Source organism: Perca fluviatilis, chromosome 1, assembly GCF_010015445.1.
Source record: "Perca fluviatilis chromosome 1, GENO_Pfluv_1.0, whole genome shotgun sequence".
Taxonomy (NCBI): Eukaryota; Metazoa; Chordata; class Actinopteri; order Perciformes; family Percidae; genus Perca; species Perca fluviatilis.
This window is the reverse complement of record NC_053112.1, coordinates 26,394,309-26,410,902: the sequence shown is the minus strand read 5'-3', so window position 1 is coordinate 26,410,902 and position 16,594 is coordinate 26,394,309. Positions and strand designations below refer to the sequence as shown.

At 42.0% G+C, this 16,594-nt stretch overlaps 1 protein-coding gene across 1 annotated transcript; it reads right to left on the bottom strand.

The window, feature by feature from the left end:
- Window positions 1-195: 195 nt before the first annotated feature.
- klf3 (Kruppel-like factor 3 (basic)) lies at window positions 196-16,109 on the bottom strand. The gene is made up of 6 exons (XM_039803738.1): window positions 15,756-16,109; window positions 6,195-6,255; window positions 5,107-5,635; window positions 4,411-4,537; window positions 1,861-2,027; window positions 196-1,757 (listed from the first exon to the last, which is right to left on the bottom strand). The coding sequence occupies exons 2-6, from the start codon at window positions 6,234-6,236 to the stop codon at window positions 1,576-1,578; spliced, it is 1,047 nt and encodes a 348-aa protein (XP_039659672.1). The 5' UTR covers window positions 6,237-6,255; window positions 15,756-16,109; the 3' UTR covers window positions 196-1,575.
- Between the last annotated feature and the right edge of the window lie 485 nt (window positions 16,110-16,594).

Below are 16,594 nucleotides of genomic sequence, written 5' to 3'. Positions count from 1 at the left end.
GTGTGTGTGTAAGTAAGTAAGTAAGTAAGTAAGTAAGTAAGTAAATAAAAGGAACGATCACACCTTCTGCTGGCATTACATCTTTAGAAAATGACAAACTAAGACACCTGTTAAATGTTTCTGATCAAACTGACCAGCAGATGTATGAATAGAAAACTGATATGATTAGAACATGTTTGGCTGTGGGAATATATATATATATATATATATATATATATATATATATATATATATTGGAGACATGTACAAAGATGCTATAAACAAAATAAATTTCTTCTCCAGAAGCTGTAAAAACAGAAAGTTGTATATCTTATGACCTTGACCTTCTATTATGAAAACTGTTGAATTAAATGTTATTTTCTTTAAAATTACATATCCTGTGTGGCGGGCTGGAATAAAACTCATCTGCTCCTGAACAACAAATATTAAAGAGTCATTTTCCCTGCTTTACACTTTGTATTTTTCTCATATAAACGTGTCATACAATAAAAAAAGGCTACCATTGTGTCACATCACAAACCAAACAATAGTTCATATGGATACATAAACACGATATAAGACATTTCATTGCTTCTACCCTTAAACGAACCGAGTGGTGTCTTTTCCTTACTAACACAATAATGCCCCTGCAGCAACTTTCACATTTCTGAATGAAAACATAAAAAAACACTTCACTCCAACAATGAACGAGACCCAGAGACCCAACCTTTTTTCCCCAACCCAAATACCAAAAGCACACCAGACCGAGTCTGCTTTTATTAAGTGCATATTTTCTTGCTGTCTGTGCCCTTAAACATGTGCATGTATGTACAAGAAAAAGCTAGCAATAGCTACCGGGTTGTTGTTTTTTAATCACTTCATGATGCAAGCTTGTAGAGGCAGATGAGGTGTGTGGTGTTTTTATAAGGTGGCGGTCCATCAAGGAGGAATTAGCATTAGCGTTATATCTCAGGTAGCTGCGCTGATGAAAGAAAGCTAGTGTGTATGACACGATGCACAGTAGGTGTAATATGATACATTCTGGAAAGTTTCACATTATATTGGCCTAGCTAGCAAATAACGTGTGTGTGTGTGTTTGTTTAAGTTCACAACTTTAACTTGAATGAATGCAGAGAAATGAGAGCTGATGTTACAAAAAGTTGCTAAAAGAAGCTTGAGCATGCTGCATGTGGCTAAAACAGAGCTGGTGTCGATGCAGTTTGGTTCTTCGGCCACAAGAGGGCACTGCTCTCAGGCCAGCTGAGACACTGCCATCTCTCTTTCATTTTTTTAAAGTGTCTGGACCTTCCACAGCTGATCAGAGGTCTAGTACAACATAATGTCAAAATGAGCTGATGATAAATCTGCAAACAGGATGGTGCGACGGTTAGATGATAAGTAAGTTGACACCGGCTCATTTTCAAGCTAATGTGGAGAAAGAGTCTAAACTTGCACCCTGAGGAACATTTCCCCACTCTCCGTTGGAGTCCAACGTTTAAGGCCAACTCTTTAAAATCCCCTATCACGTAATAGTGGTACAGTCCAACGTTGAAACCACCACCGAGTTTCTTTTAAGCTGCCTGGTTTCAGAGGGTTTCATACCAGGAGGTGGCGTTTCTTGTGCAAAGCCAGGTGGTCAGAACGGGAGAAGCTGCGTTCACAGTCGGGGCACTGGAACGGTTTGACTCCTGTGTGCTTGCGGAAGTGTCTCGTCAGCTCATCTGAACGGGCGAACTTCCACGTGCAGCCTTCCCACATGCACTTGTAGGGTTTCTCACCTGCACATTGGGAGAGAGAAAAAGAAGACGATCAGTGAAAAAGGCTTGTAAATGATGATATACATGTATTAAGTACAGCTTGTGTGTGAATCAAGACTCTTACCGGTGTGTGTCCTGCGGTGTGCTTTGAGGTGAGAGCTCTTGGTGTATACTTTGTTGCAGCCATTGAAGTCGCAGCGGTGGATTCGCCGCTTTTTCAGCGTGTCAGGAGACTCGGCAGGGAGAGGATGCTTTGCGCCCGAATGAACTATTACTGACGGGTTGTTACACCTAAGAGAGACACAGAGAGTAGAGTATTTGAGTTCCTTGCTTCATCTGTCTTCATCTGATTTGACCAGAAGAGGGGGTCGGTGCCATGTAACTGCCACTTCCTTGATGATGTTGAAATGTAATGTAATGCAAGTTTAATTTGGTTGCAGTGACTCTCCGATGCAATAACAACTACTACCAGTCAGGAAGTAAAAAAACACCTCCTGCCTTTTTTCCAGTCTACTACACCTTTGCTATGTCCTGTCAACTCTTGCATGTTTTCATTTAACCATTTAATGATTAATTCCATGGAATTTGATGCAAATGCTGACATACAGCTAAAAATAAGAAATCGTCTTATACCCAACTTCAACAAGCCCAAAATATGAAGTTTCTAATACCCCGCACCAGTGAGTGTGTTCTTGTTTTGTGAAAGCTTTTCTGCGCACAAGTACAACGTTAAAGTCCATCAAACAGTAACAGAATAGAATACAAAAGAATAGAGGAGAATATAGTAGAAAAGCGACTTTTTCAAGTGTTTTACAGTCAAAAGAGAAAATAAATTGTCTTTCCACACTATCATTAAAGTGTGTGGTGTGTGTGTGTGTGTGTGTGTGTGTGTGTGTGTGTGTGTGTGTGTGTGTGTGTGTGTGTGTGTGTGTGTGTGTGTGTAAGTGGCAGTTGAGAGCAGGTGTCGAGTGTTGAAATATGAATCCCTCACAGATCAGTTCTGCGTAAAGGAATGTGCAGAAAATCCCCGCGAGACAGACACACACACACACACACACACACACACACACACACACACACACACACACACACACACACACACACACACACACACACACACACACACACACACACACACACACACACACACACACACTTATTACTTATTATACACATTAAGCAAACTTTTTACATTTTTTACGTGTACATACTGTACATTGTTCATGTGTTGTTTGAGAGCAGAGGTGATGACAGATAAAGACACACCCAATTTTTTTTTCCTGAAGGGTCCAATTATTTAACGGTTGTCGAGGGCAACAACAGCCTGTGATGGCAACCGCCCTAAAAACTACAGTAAAGGACTCCATTCACACACGCATGCATCGCGCACGCGCGCTGCGCTACAGACGCACGCACGCACGCACGCACGCACACACACACACACACACACACACACACACACACACACACACACACACACACACACACACACACACACACACACACACACACACACACACACACACACACACACAAGCAAAACTAACTGGGGCAGCATTCTCCAACTATTACATGCATAAAAGAAATGCAAATATTTCTTTGAGGAAAAGTCGTTATTTTGTAGAAGAACCACTTCCAAAGTGGAACAAGAACCAAAACTGATGATGATGGGAGGCGAGGAGGAAACAGGAAGGAGAGGAAGAACAGGAAGGAATGAGGAGGGAAAGAAGGAGTGGGAGATGCCGGACAATGAGCGCTAAAAAGTACAGGAAGTACCAAGCGAGGAAGGACGGAGGGGAAGGGAGGAGAAAGAAAGGAGAGATGGGAGGAGGGGAAGAGATGTGGAAGGTGACAAGATCAAGATGGCTGATAAGAACTTGTGTGGCTGACTAGAAGGCAGTAAAGGAGAAGGAGCTGCAATAAGAGTTGGAGCTGATGGACAAGTTGGAAATGAGAAAATAAAAGACGCCACAGTGGAATTAGGAATCTGACACACCCAACGTACAGTATAGTCAGTGTGCAGTGTGTTCAAGTGTCGTTCCTGACAGTTGATGTGTTACTGGTCGTGTGTTATCTCTGTAAATTAGAAACTCATCTCCAAGTTTCTCTTAACTGACTTGTCTACATTCCCACTGCCACAACAAAAAGAGGAAATGGAGCTTCAAGAGACTGTATGTATGTATGTATGTATGTATGTATGTATGTATGTATGTATGTATGTATGTACTGACTAGAGACAAAGCAGCCAATTAGAAATGACCTACTCTTGAAATTCTGTCTTGTGCGAACAAGAGAGCACAAAGCAGAGATAAGTTATTACGGAGTGCTTATGTGGAAACAAGAAATAAATGTACTGAACATAAATTAAATTATTGCACAAAATTCTCTGCTCAAAACGTCCCATCATAAACTCATGTATCCTGAATGCTTGGCATATTCTTAGTCCATAGATATTTCCTGATTTAATTCATCCTTTTTGCAATGTAAACAATACCTAGTCCTAGTCTTGGGACTGCACCTGAATTTCTAAAAAGATCACAACAGGAACAGAGATGATCCGGTTGAAGACTCTGAACATGACTTCCATATAAAGTTAAAGGGGAAGCGCTGCAGCAGACAATGAAACTTGTGAAACTTTTGGTGCTTCTTTCAAAATGCGTGTTGTGTCACTCACCCGTATTCGTGTGGTATCCTGATGACTGATGATTTCATCTCGTGGCTGCTATGCATGTCATGAGCGAGCTCAGAGCGAGGCTCTGTTTTGACTGGCTTGTGCAGGTCAGGGGCGTCGCCACAGTGAACTGGGTAGATGTAAATTGCTGATCAGTATGGTCAATATTTATTCACATAAAACATACTGTTACTATTTTATACATCTGCAAGACCACAGGTCGGAATTTGCAGTTTTTTCAATTTAAATGTTCTCTCAAATCTCAAATCTTCTCTCAAATCGCTTATTTGTGTCTCAGATGTATTTAGTTAGCCATGCTAACAGCATGTTTGTTTTTATGCTACTACAGAAGGGCATTGCAAACAAACTATTGGTAAAATGTGTCTGTCAGTTATGTATGCAGTTTGTCATTTTGTGTCAATCGAATATAGGAGATTCAGAGATTGTGATCTTGTGAAGCTCAGTAACTTCCATCTGACCACAGAAAACAGAACAGATAAAACATGGCTTCTGTTGAAATGTATATTCTAAAAACAGAGGAAATGAAAAAAAAAAATACTATTATTATTAGTTATAGTTCTATTTGCCACGGTACACCATGTCATTCCATTTTACCCACTTCTATAATTATTATAATATTTATAGTTAGATTGCCCCCCCCCCCCCAAATGGATTACATAAACAATGATAAGACTTTACCTGTCTTGTGTTCCCTGCTTCGATGATGGTCGTCGTCATTGGCGACAGGTGGGCTCACCATAATGGACTGATGCAGGTGGAGAGATGAGGGGTAGAGGACAGACAGAGGCACCATGACTGGAGACATCATGACCCCTGACCCCTGGATGACTCCGGATCCTGAGCCGATCATAGGAGCCACCATGGTGGGGTAAGAAAGTGAGGAAGTAGGCGGCGAGGAGCGCAGCTGGGAGTGTGGGGGGGAGCAGCGGGGGGAGGGGCGGGGAGCCGAGCTGTAGGGGGAAGGCGGGGAGCTGCGTGAGGAGGCCGGGGAGGAGGCGGAGGAGCAGTGAGGGGAGGAGGAAGATGAAATGGAGGAGGAACGCTTGCTGACTGACAGGTCCACAGGCTCCAGCTGGGTGTGTGTGGGGTTGCATGGGGTGTGGGACTGGGTGAAGGCATGCATGTGCGTGGGGTGGAAGAGGTGGGCGGGATGGGAGAAGATCACTCCGTATTGCTCCGGGGTTTTCACTAACGAAGAGTAGAATGACTGAGAGAGAGAAAGAGAGGATGCAGAAGAAGGAAGCAATGAAGGGGGACAAAAGGGCAGTTAAAAATTTCCGTTCTGCATTGAATAACACGGAAAACATGTTTCTGCCACACAAACAACCACAGCCAGCCAAAAACTTTAAACCCAGCTCTGTTTAAGAGCAGATAACTGTTTTTCTCAGAGTACAGTGTGTGTGTGTGTGTGTGTGTGTGTGTTTATTAGCCTGCTGCCTGGCAGTGTTTGTACCCATTGTACGCAAATGTCCACTGTACAGCAGCCTGTTTGTCCAGGAAGAGCTGGAATGTGGGAACCAGTTTGTCTAGACACGTAGGGTAAAGTGTGTGTAGGTGCAAAATGTGTGTGTAGATCAGAGTTACTGTATGACATCAAAAACATGATGGGAGCACACACACACACACACACACACACACACACACACACACACACACACACACACACACACACACACACACACACACACACACACACACACACACACACACACACACACACACACACACACTTAAAGCTACATCCCCCCATCACACACGCGCCTCACCGTCTCCATGTCTGTCTTTAGAGGGTAGTCATACATCAGCATGGCTGCACAGGCCAGGCTCCTGCAAAATAAAACACACATACAGTAGCCATCAGTACACATATTTAGTACAACACATTTACACACTCATTTAAAATCATATAATTTACTTTTATGTTCAGTATGATTTAGCATGACAGCCAGTAATGATCTGTAACCAGTGGTGGAAGTACCTAGATCCTTTACTTAAGAAAAATAACAAATACATAAATGTAGAAATACTCTATTACAAGTACATTTAAAACTATACTTAAGTAAAAGTACAGAAGTATGATCACCTAAATAAACGTTAAGTATTAAAAGTTAAAAAACAAAAACACTTGTTTTGCAGAAAATCAGCCCCTATGACTGAGTCTAGTGATTCCCAATCTAGGGGTCCTTTGCTTTTTTTTGTGAAATATTGGCCATATTTGTTTAAATGAAACCATGTGAGAAGTGTAGAGGGGAAGTGTCTCTTTGGTGGAACAACCAACAACTCGTAGACATCTTTAAGGGGCCTCAACTAGACTGCTTTTTGTAAGGGGTCAAAAGCCAAAAAGGTTGGAAAGCACTGGTTTAATCTTTATTAATGTGTTGTATTAAATAATCTCATGTTTTTTCATGTAAAATACTCATGAAAAGTATGGCTGCCAAATACATGTAGTGCAGTAAAGAGTACAATATTTCCCTCTGGAAGAAGTATAAAGTACTCAAACGGCAAAACTGCTAGACAACTTTTAAAGTGAAATGGGTATGCACACACCCACATCTTTGAAAAGTCATGAAACATAATCGTGTAAATTAGAGGGAAAGGCTAGACTAGGGTCTGTAGTTAAATAGGAGCACTGTCAACTTACACATATTCTCTTCCTCTCTACTTTCAGAATTGAAATCAGAAGTTATTTGGCTCACTTGTCCGTCAGTTGACAGTCAGACAATGCTACAGACAACTTTACTGCGGGCCATTTTATGAGACACTCCCAGGTGTGATGTGGCTAAAAACTGCCCAGTGTCAAAGACTAGACATTTCAGTTTGGATCAAACGCGTGTAAGGTTTCAAAGGTGTTTCTTGTTACCTTGGCTTTGAATGGCCAGGTGCAGCTGCAATGACTCTGTTTGTTCCTAAATAAGTGTGTTTATCAGCGTGATTGTATAGGTGTGTGTGTGTGTGTGTGTGTGTGTGTGTGTGTGTGTGTGTTCACCGGTGCATTTAGGCAACATGAACTGTCAAAGAATGTACCCTGAGGGAGTCTGTGTGTGTGTGACCTGATTAAAGTCCACAGTCTGGAGACAAGCTGGATAACCTTTAATTATTAACAAATGGGCAAGAACACAGGCCATCACAACCAGACCGCCCACGCACACCACTAACACGCAACACACACACACACGCGCCCGCACACGCACACGCACACACACACACACACACACACACACACACACACACACACACACACACACACACACACACACACACACACACACACACACACACACACACACACACACAGGGAGCAGACCAATAGCAGAGCAGGATGCTCGCTTGCTGGGTCAGGAAGGGTGTGAACATGACAACTGAAGCCTCACCCTTTGCCTGGCTCCATAGAAAACAAAGAGACTGCAGTCAGGTGGGGCCTGTGTGCATGTGTGTGTCTTTGAGAGTGTGTTTTCTAATCTGGGTTTGTATTGTAGTGTAGTTCAACTGGAGGTCAAACAGTTGTTCTTTTGTGGTTGTGAATCACACATGATGAGGTGACAATAAGAGTCGATATGAAGTACAAACAGATCACGAAACAGGAAAAGGACAAAAGAGTAAACATACAGTGAACAGTAAGTACAGTTTACAGGTATTTTCCCTACAGACACAAGACATTTTAAATGTCCAAAAGACAAAGAAAGAGAGAAATCAGTGGCCATTGTGGAAGGCCCCAAACCTTGTGTCTATCCTTTTTAATATCTAAAAGTTTCCTCTCTGCGACTGAAACAGCAATGCAGCAAGTACTGTAATTGATAAAATACTGCAAGAAACACATCTCTGACTCACAACTAATCACATTTGCAAACAAGGCAACACACTGTCACGGATGGAAAGCACCAGGAAACAGGCCCAATCACAGCTTCAGGCCCAACATTTTTATATGTTTGGCTACTAATAACCATTATTATTGATTAACCTGTCGATATATATTTTTCAATTAAGTATAAATGTCAGAAAATAGTAAGAAATGTCCATCACAAAATCCCACAGTCCAAGGTGATATCTTCAGAAACTTGTTTTGTCTGAGCCACAGTCAAAAACCCAAAGATGTTAAGTAACACTTTACTTTAAGTCCCCTTAATTAGCATTTAGAAAATGTATATTGCATATAGTTAATAAAAAGTTTATAACACATTGTAATGTAGGCTAGTTTATTAATGTATTTATTAACAACTTGTGGTCAAAAATAACTGGATGCTGGAGTATAAACAGATAATGAAGGACAAAAGAGTAAAACACAGTCGTAATAATAGAAAATATATATATAAGTTCACATGCTCAAGAAAATGCCAAAACTAGCTTTATCAGTTCAGAGAGTTCATCTGTGACAAAACTGTAACAAACCCCTGCAGCACTCAGCATACATTTAATTCCTTTAAAAGAACACAAGAACATACCATTCCTCTTCCTGTTCACCTAGGTGATCCCTCTCACAGGCTTCACAAGAAGGTGAATTTGAATCATGCAGTCTGATACACAAATACTTATTGAGTAGTGGGCTAAATCTGCTTGTCATTGGGTGACAGTTACAGAGATCTTGGTCACATAGCAGCAGCAGCAGCAGCAGCAGATAATTCATGTTATTTTGTTTTAATCTGCGTGGAGGTGTGTATGCCAGGTGGTTAGGGTTTACCACACAGGGAAATGAACAGAGGTTATCAACATGTGACAGCAGGATGGTGAGAGGGGAGACGTCCTTGTGAAAAAGACAAACTTTCCCCGGGGTGTATCATAACAATAAATACAATGAAACACATAAAGTTTAGACAATCACAGGAAAGAAATTTAATTTAGCGGCGCAGCATCTGCCTCAGCACACCTCCACAAACCAAAAGGCCTCAGGAGACAAAAGACATAGCAACAACTATTTGGATATATTGTTTAAGTCCTTTTTCAAGCCAAAATACCAAACATTCCCTCGTTTAAGTGTCTCAATTGTGATGATTTGCTGCTTTTCTTTGTCTTCTTTTGTCTTGTTAAAACAAGACATTTGAAGATGTTACAAGAAATTGTAATGGCCATTTCCTTTTTCTTTTTTTATTATTTATTTCATAGACCAAATTAATAATAGATTAATCAAGAAAATTATCTACAGATTGATTGACAATTAAAATAACCGTTAGTTGCAGCCCTAGTTGCATTGATCCTCCAACAGATTGAGTTTTGTAATGGGTCAAACTGATCTGACGGAGGACAACAACCTCTTTTAGACAGCTGTTGAACCTCTGCTTCATCAGAGCATTTCCAGGTACTGTAGCTCCCTCACTAGCACCATAAAATCTCGTATTTTATTTATTTACTTTTATATTTTTAACTGTTTTTAACTGCTCTTTAATGTTTAATTTCTCATACTGCACTGTTACTTTTATTCTTGTATTTTAATCGTTTTTATGTAAAGCACTTTGAATTGCCCTGTTGCTGAAATGTGCTGTACAAAAAAATAAAGCTGCCTTGCCTCAGATGTAAAAACACAGGGCACACATAGTGTGATGTGAAAAAAACAGTGTGTGCTGCACCTTTTTGGTAAAGTAGCAGTAAAGTAGTAGTTTTTGGTTAAGTAGCCCTACCTGGAGTTGTTGATGAGTATTTTCTCCCAGTGCGTTCTACATGTGGGTGTGGGTTTGTGCATGTCAAGTATGGTCTGCAAATATTGTCCTTCGGGGTCAGTAGAGCTACTGTGTACTCAACCCCAACCCACTCAGCAAACACTTCCTACACCCCTCTCTCTCTCCACCCTTGGACTCACCCTCCAGATCTTCTTCTACACCTCTTCTTCACTCGCTTCTCAGCAATCACCCATGTCTATACTAGTGTATTTATCTGTACCACACCAACCCACACTCTTTTTTTCTCTCCCTCTCTATGAATGATATAAAACAACATGACTGAAGGGGAAAATATTGTGGCTTGGAGTCCCTGGCTACTGACTCAACCACACACGAGCACACGCACGCACAAGCACAAGCGCACACACACCCCAAGTTTCTGCTAGCTCAACAGAATACACACACTAAATCACTAAAGGACTAAATCATCGCGCGCACACACACACATACACACACACACACACACACACACACACACACACACACACAACACACACACTCACACTCACACTCACACTCACACTCTTGTCTAATAGCAACAGGCTGGAGATGATGAGATCACCAGAGAGACCAGAAACCTCCAGACAACAGCTTTGTCCAAGAACATGCTGCAATAGACACACACACGCATGCACACACTTACAGCCTTCAGTTCCCTACTTCTTCACCACCTCTTTTACCTTGTCAGTCTCACCTCATGTCAGTCCTGTGCTGTCTTATACCATCACCTTACATGGTCACTTTGAATACAAATCGCCTAGTTCACACAGCACTCAAGCATTGACACACTCCATCACTTGCAGAGTAGAACTTCATGTACAGTGCCTTGCGAAAGTATTCGGCCCCCTTGAACGTTTCGACCTTTTGCCACATTTCAGGCCTCAAACATAAAGATATAAAACTGTAATTTTTTGTGAAGAATCAACAACAAGTGGGTCCCAATTATGAAGTGGAACGAAATTCATTGGCTATTTCAAACTTTTTTAACAAATAAAAACGAAAAAAAGTGGCGTGCAAAATTATTCAGCCCCTTTACTTTCAGTGCAGCAAACTCTCTCCAGAAGTTCAGTGAGGATCTCTGAATGATCCAATGTTGACCTAAATGACTAATGATGATAAATAGAATCCAGCTGTGTGTAATCAAGTCTCCGTATAAATGCACCTGCTCTGTGATAGTCTCAGAGGTCCTTGTAAAGCGCAGAGAGCATCATGAAGAACAAGGAACACACCAGGCAGGTCCGAGATACTGTTGTGGACAAGTTTAAAGCCGGATTTGGATACAAAAAGATTTCCCAAGCTTTAAACATCCCAAGGAGCACTGTGCAAGCGATAATATTGAAATGGAAGGAGTATCAGACCACTACAAATCTACGAAGACCCGGCCGTCCCTCTAAACTTTCAGCTCACACATTGAGAAGACTGATCAGAGATGCAGCCAAGAGGCCCATGATCACTCTGGATGAACTGCAGAGATCTACAGCTGAGGTGGGAGACTCTGTCCATAGGACAACAATCCGCGGTATACTGCACAAATCTGGCCTTTATGGAAGAGTGGCAAGAAGAAAGCCATTTCTTAAAGATATCCATAAAAAGTGTCGTTTAAAGTTTGCCAAAAGCCACCTGGGAGACACACCAAACATGTGGAAGAATGTGCTCTGGTCAGATGAAACCAAAATCGAACTTTTTGGCAACAATGCAAAACGTTATGTTTGGCGTAAAAGCAACACAGCTCATCACCCTGAACACACCATCCCCACTGTCAAACATGGTGGTGGCAGCATCATGGTTTGGGCCTGCTTTTCTTCAGCAGGGACAGGGAAGATGGTTAAAATTGATGGGAAGATGGATGGAGCCAAATACAGGACCATTCTGGAAGAAAACCTGATGGAGTCTGCAAAAGACCTGAGACTGGGACGGAGATTTGTCTTCCAACAAGACAATGATCCAAAACATAAAGCAAAATCTACAATGGAATGGTTCACAAATAAACATATCCAGGTGTTAGAATGGCCAAGTCAAAGTCCAGACCTGAATCCAATCGAGAATCTGTGGAAAGAACTGAAAACTGCTGTTCACAAACGCTCTCCATCCAACCTCACTGAGCTCGAGCTGTTTTGCAAGGAGGAATGGGCAAAAATGTCAGTCTCTCGATGTGAAAACTGATAGAGACATACCCCAAGCGACTTACAGCTGTAATGCGCAAAAAGGTGGCGCTACAAAGTATTAACTTAAGGGGGCTGAATAATTTTGCCGCCCAATATTTCAGTTTTTTATTTGTTTAAAAGGTTTGAAATATCCAATAAATTTCGTTCCACTTCATGATTGTGTCCCACTTGTTGTTGATTCTTCACAAAAAATTACAGTTTTATATCTTTATGTTTGAGGCCTGAAATGTGGCAAAAGGTCGAAAAGTTCAAGGGGGCCGAATACTTTCGCAAGGCACTGTACATACTGTAGCTTGCCTCACACCTAGTTACCTATTTGCATTACACCCCTCGGGGAATGCACTGATTTTTCTAAACTTAAGATCCCAATTACATGACTCAGCAAGATGACGAGCGAATACTGCAGCGTTTAACTTCCTTTTTCTGAGCTCACCTCCGATGTAGTTTGTTCTTGCTCCACGCTCCTTCTGCTGCCCTCGACTTACTTGAATTTACTCCTTCTTTCAAACCTTCACCCTCTACTGTACTTCCCTGCTCAATTTCAACCCCTTACCTCACTTCCTACTCATGACCCCCCTGATTACGCCTCATATGCTCTGACTTTGACTCTTCTCATGTTAAGGGCCCCTACTGAAGTAACATATCCTCTTATTTTGGCTTCCTAGTCCCTCATCTAAGCTGGCTCACCCACTCCTCTCATCCTTTTACCCCCACAAACACACACATACACACATGCATGGGCACGTAGCCACTCTGCTGCTCTCCAGCAGACTGTGGGGCTGCAGGCCTGCAGACCTCGGGGGAAGTCAGAGGGGGCCGTAAGCAGGGGAGAGGAAACAGGATCCATCATCACACACACATCCACACACAAGCAAATGCACATTTAAAGACACACCGGAGTTGACATAAGGCTCAAACACTGACAAAGACACACACACGCACATGTGCACGTACCTCAAGCCGCACTTGTCAAAGAGAGCAAGGTTTTGAGGCTTTCCAGACAACTGAGGACAGAGAGGACGAGAGAGGCTGCCAGAGAGAAAGAGAGAAGGAGAGGGAGAAGCGGAAGCCCTCAGAGTTTAGTCTGACTGTTATTATTTCCACACTGCGTGATGGGTCGAGGGGTGTAAAGAAGAGAAGGAGGAGGAAGAGGAGAGTGAAGCCAAATGGGGGGTGCTGCTGCAGGGGGCCTGCGGTTTCCTGTCTGACACCCCCCCTACGTTGCACCTCCCTACCCGAAGAATGAGAGGAGAGAGGGGGGAATAGAAGGAGAGAAAGGGCAATGAAAACAGCCGCTCTGACCAAACTATGTCAAAATGGAAGTGGAAAGAACAAGGCATAGACAGAAACGAGGAAGAAAATGAAGTGGGTTTTGACCAAAATATGACAAAACTTCAATGAACCTCAAACATGGGGAGGGGGTAAGAAAGAGCTACACACACAGTGGCTCAATCCAGTGGTTTAAGAGCAGTAACAGACACACTGCACAAGTGTGTGTCTGCGCTTTTACATAACTGTGTATGTGCGTGCGTGTGCTGGCACGCATGTGAAGTTGTGTAACGAGTTACAGCTTTTTACGTTTATGGCTGTCTGTTGACCACGGTGTCCTTATTCCCTTAACTTCTAATGGAGAATGTACCAACTCTTCAGCATCCAGGGGTTTAATGTTTAGCCCCAATGTTCCCTCAGACATGCCCTTTGAGCAGTGTGTGTATGTATGTACGCACTCTTGCGCATTTTGTTCCACCAGATAACACCAGCATGTTGATTTAGGAAAAAAGGTGAAGAGGTGGGTGTTGTATTTCTCTAATGAGAAACAAATACATTTGAAATGAATAAAAAAGAGACATCATCTTCTTCTTTAAACTTTTCCAGAGAGATTGAAGAATGTAAAGTAAGACAAAGAGGCAGAGAGAGAGAGAGAAAGAGAGGTCGCCCTCATTCCACCCGTCCACCCCCCACATCCACATCCCTCTCTCCTCCCTTCCCTCTCTCTCTCCCTCTCTCTCTCTCACTCCAGGCTCTAAACAGGATAAGGGCTTCATATGCCAAGTGGAATGTGTGACGCAAGCCTCAGCCTTGAAACAAAGCACAGGAAACAAGGAGAGACAGAGACAGAGAAACAGAGAGAGAGAAAGAGATGTGAGGTGGTGTATTATAAAGGATGTAGTGAAACCAGAGGTAAGACAAAGAAGCTCAGGTGTGACTGAATGTTTAAACACACACACACACACACACACACACACACACACACACACACACACACACACACACACACACACACACACCTGCCACATATGCTCCTCTGTGTCTAACACTGCACTCAGCTCTGACACCACGCAGCAACACTGACGGCCATCTCACACAGAGCTTGCTTATACTTGAGCATCATGTTTAGTCTTTACTGATGGCTGGTCAATATGATCTACAGCCAAAGTAAAATATCAATCAATCAATCAATAGATACAGTGACAGAGAAGCAGCAACAGTTGCGACAATCAAGGAATTATTTCAGTTGTTTAATCAAGCAAAAATGGCAAATACTCGCTGATTCCAGCTTCTCAAAAGTTACATTTAGCTGCTTTTGTGGAGTTTTTTGTGTTATATTAAATTACATATCTTTATATTTTTGGACAAAATAAGACACATAAATGTGTCACTGTGGACTCTCATAACCTGTAATAGGCAATATTCACATTTGTTTTGGAACTAATGAATCTCTTATTAAAAAGAACTAAAAACAGATCAACTGAGCCCTAACTGATCACACTGCTATTTTTTTTAATCTGTAGCCTACTAAATCTCTCAATCTAGACCCTTTTAAACACACTTAATCACACTATGGTCAGAGGATGTTATATGTCAATAACACTGAAAAAGAGGGGAGCCAACTGGACAGATGGAGAGAAAACACTGAAAGAGTTTTTTCTCCATCACTAGCCTGTATTTGACCACTAGTTTAATTTCATTATTAGGCTAGTTAAACCACAATAGGCTACGTTCTATAAAAGGCTCAAAAAGCTATAAATAGCAGAGACTCTCTGCTGCCATAAACTGTCGGGTTTCATCAGTTATCAGCCACTGTTAAGATCATTAGTCGCCATGCCAATACATTTTTTTTTTAATAACGCTCATTTTCACCAGTTTTAAAACATGAAATAGCCTATGCGAAAATGTAGATTTAACACACAAAATCAAGAAAGTGTCCTAAAAACGAACTTTGAGTAGGTTAATTAACTAATGAGGCAAATTAACCAGACACAATTAGCTTGATCTCATTAACAAAAGACCCACCGCTCTGAATTTATGGACTTCTTTCCTTTCCCATAATAAAGTCTGCTTTAATACAACACATTTAACCTTTAAAAGACCACCCAGCAAATTACAGGCTTCACCACAGTAGAGTAGTACACCCGATAGAAAATAGGCCAGTAGGCTACACATAGAACAGTGTGCCGGGGTCGCCGTATGAAACTGCCCGCAGTAGGCTATAACAGAGGAAGGTCAAACTTACTTCTCAGATGGAGTGTAGGCTACAAGTTTATTCCAGGAAGAGAGACGATAGTTTCACAGCTGCCTTGCTGAACGGCAAAGGCTGCCTCTCAGTGAGAAACTCAATTAGGCAACTCTGGTGAAAAAGTGACGCAGGCGACGATCAGCCCAGTCTCTGACACCAGGCTCTGAAAAACACAAGTCCACTTATCGATGGCTCCACAAAAGTTCCCGAAGTTACGAAACTCTCTCTCTCTGTCTCGGAGTGTGTGTTTGTGTGTGTATATGTGTGTGTGTGTGTCTCAGGTTGTCGTTTAGAAAGTGTTGCTGCTGGCACATGACTCGGTCTGTCTGTGTTCTCCATGGGGTCTGACCGCTGGGCGGGACCTGGGCGGGACCAGGGCGGGGCAGTCCTGTGTGTGTGTGTGTGTGTTGTGTGTGTGTGTGTGTGTGTGTGTGTGTGTGTGTGTGTGTGTGTGTGTGTGTATGTGTGTGTGTGTTTGTGTTGCAATTGTTCAAGTTTAGAGACAACATTGGTGGAACAAATTGGCTATAGTCAAATCTTTTACTTCGCCTAAGTAGCCTACCACAGTGCAAAAGTTACTATGTTACAAGTCGGTCCTGCAGTCAAAAGGCTACTTTAGTAAAAGTACAAAAGTATTAGCATCATTCTGCTATGTAGCCTACTCATTATGCAGAATGGCTCATTTCAGAAAAATGTACATTATATTACTGGATTATAATTATTAATGCATTAAAGGTCCAATATGTAATATTTGTACTGTAATAAATCCAAAAATGACACCAATGCCTCATCAGATATTAAGGAAACATGTTAAACTGAAATTCTATCTTTTCTGA

Excerpts from the sequence above, each read along its gene's own strand:
- klf3 (XM_039803738.1), bottom strand. The coding sequence starts at position 6,236 with ATGCTGATGTATGACTACCCTCTAAAGACAGACATGGAGACG. Across the intron at positions 5,636-6,194 it reads TAAAGACAGACATGGAGACG|TCATTCTACTCTTCGTTAGT; the intron begins GTGAGGCGCGTG and ends TCTCTCTCTCAG. Across the intron at positions 1,758-1,860 it reads ACACCGCAGGACACACACCG|GTGAGAAACCCTACAAGTGC; the intron begins GTAAGAGTCTTG and ends CCCAATGTGCAG.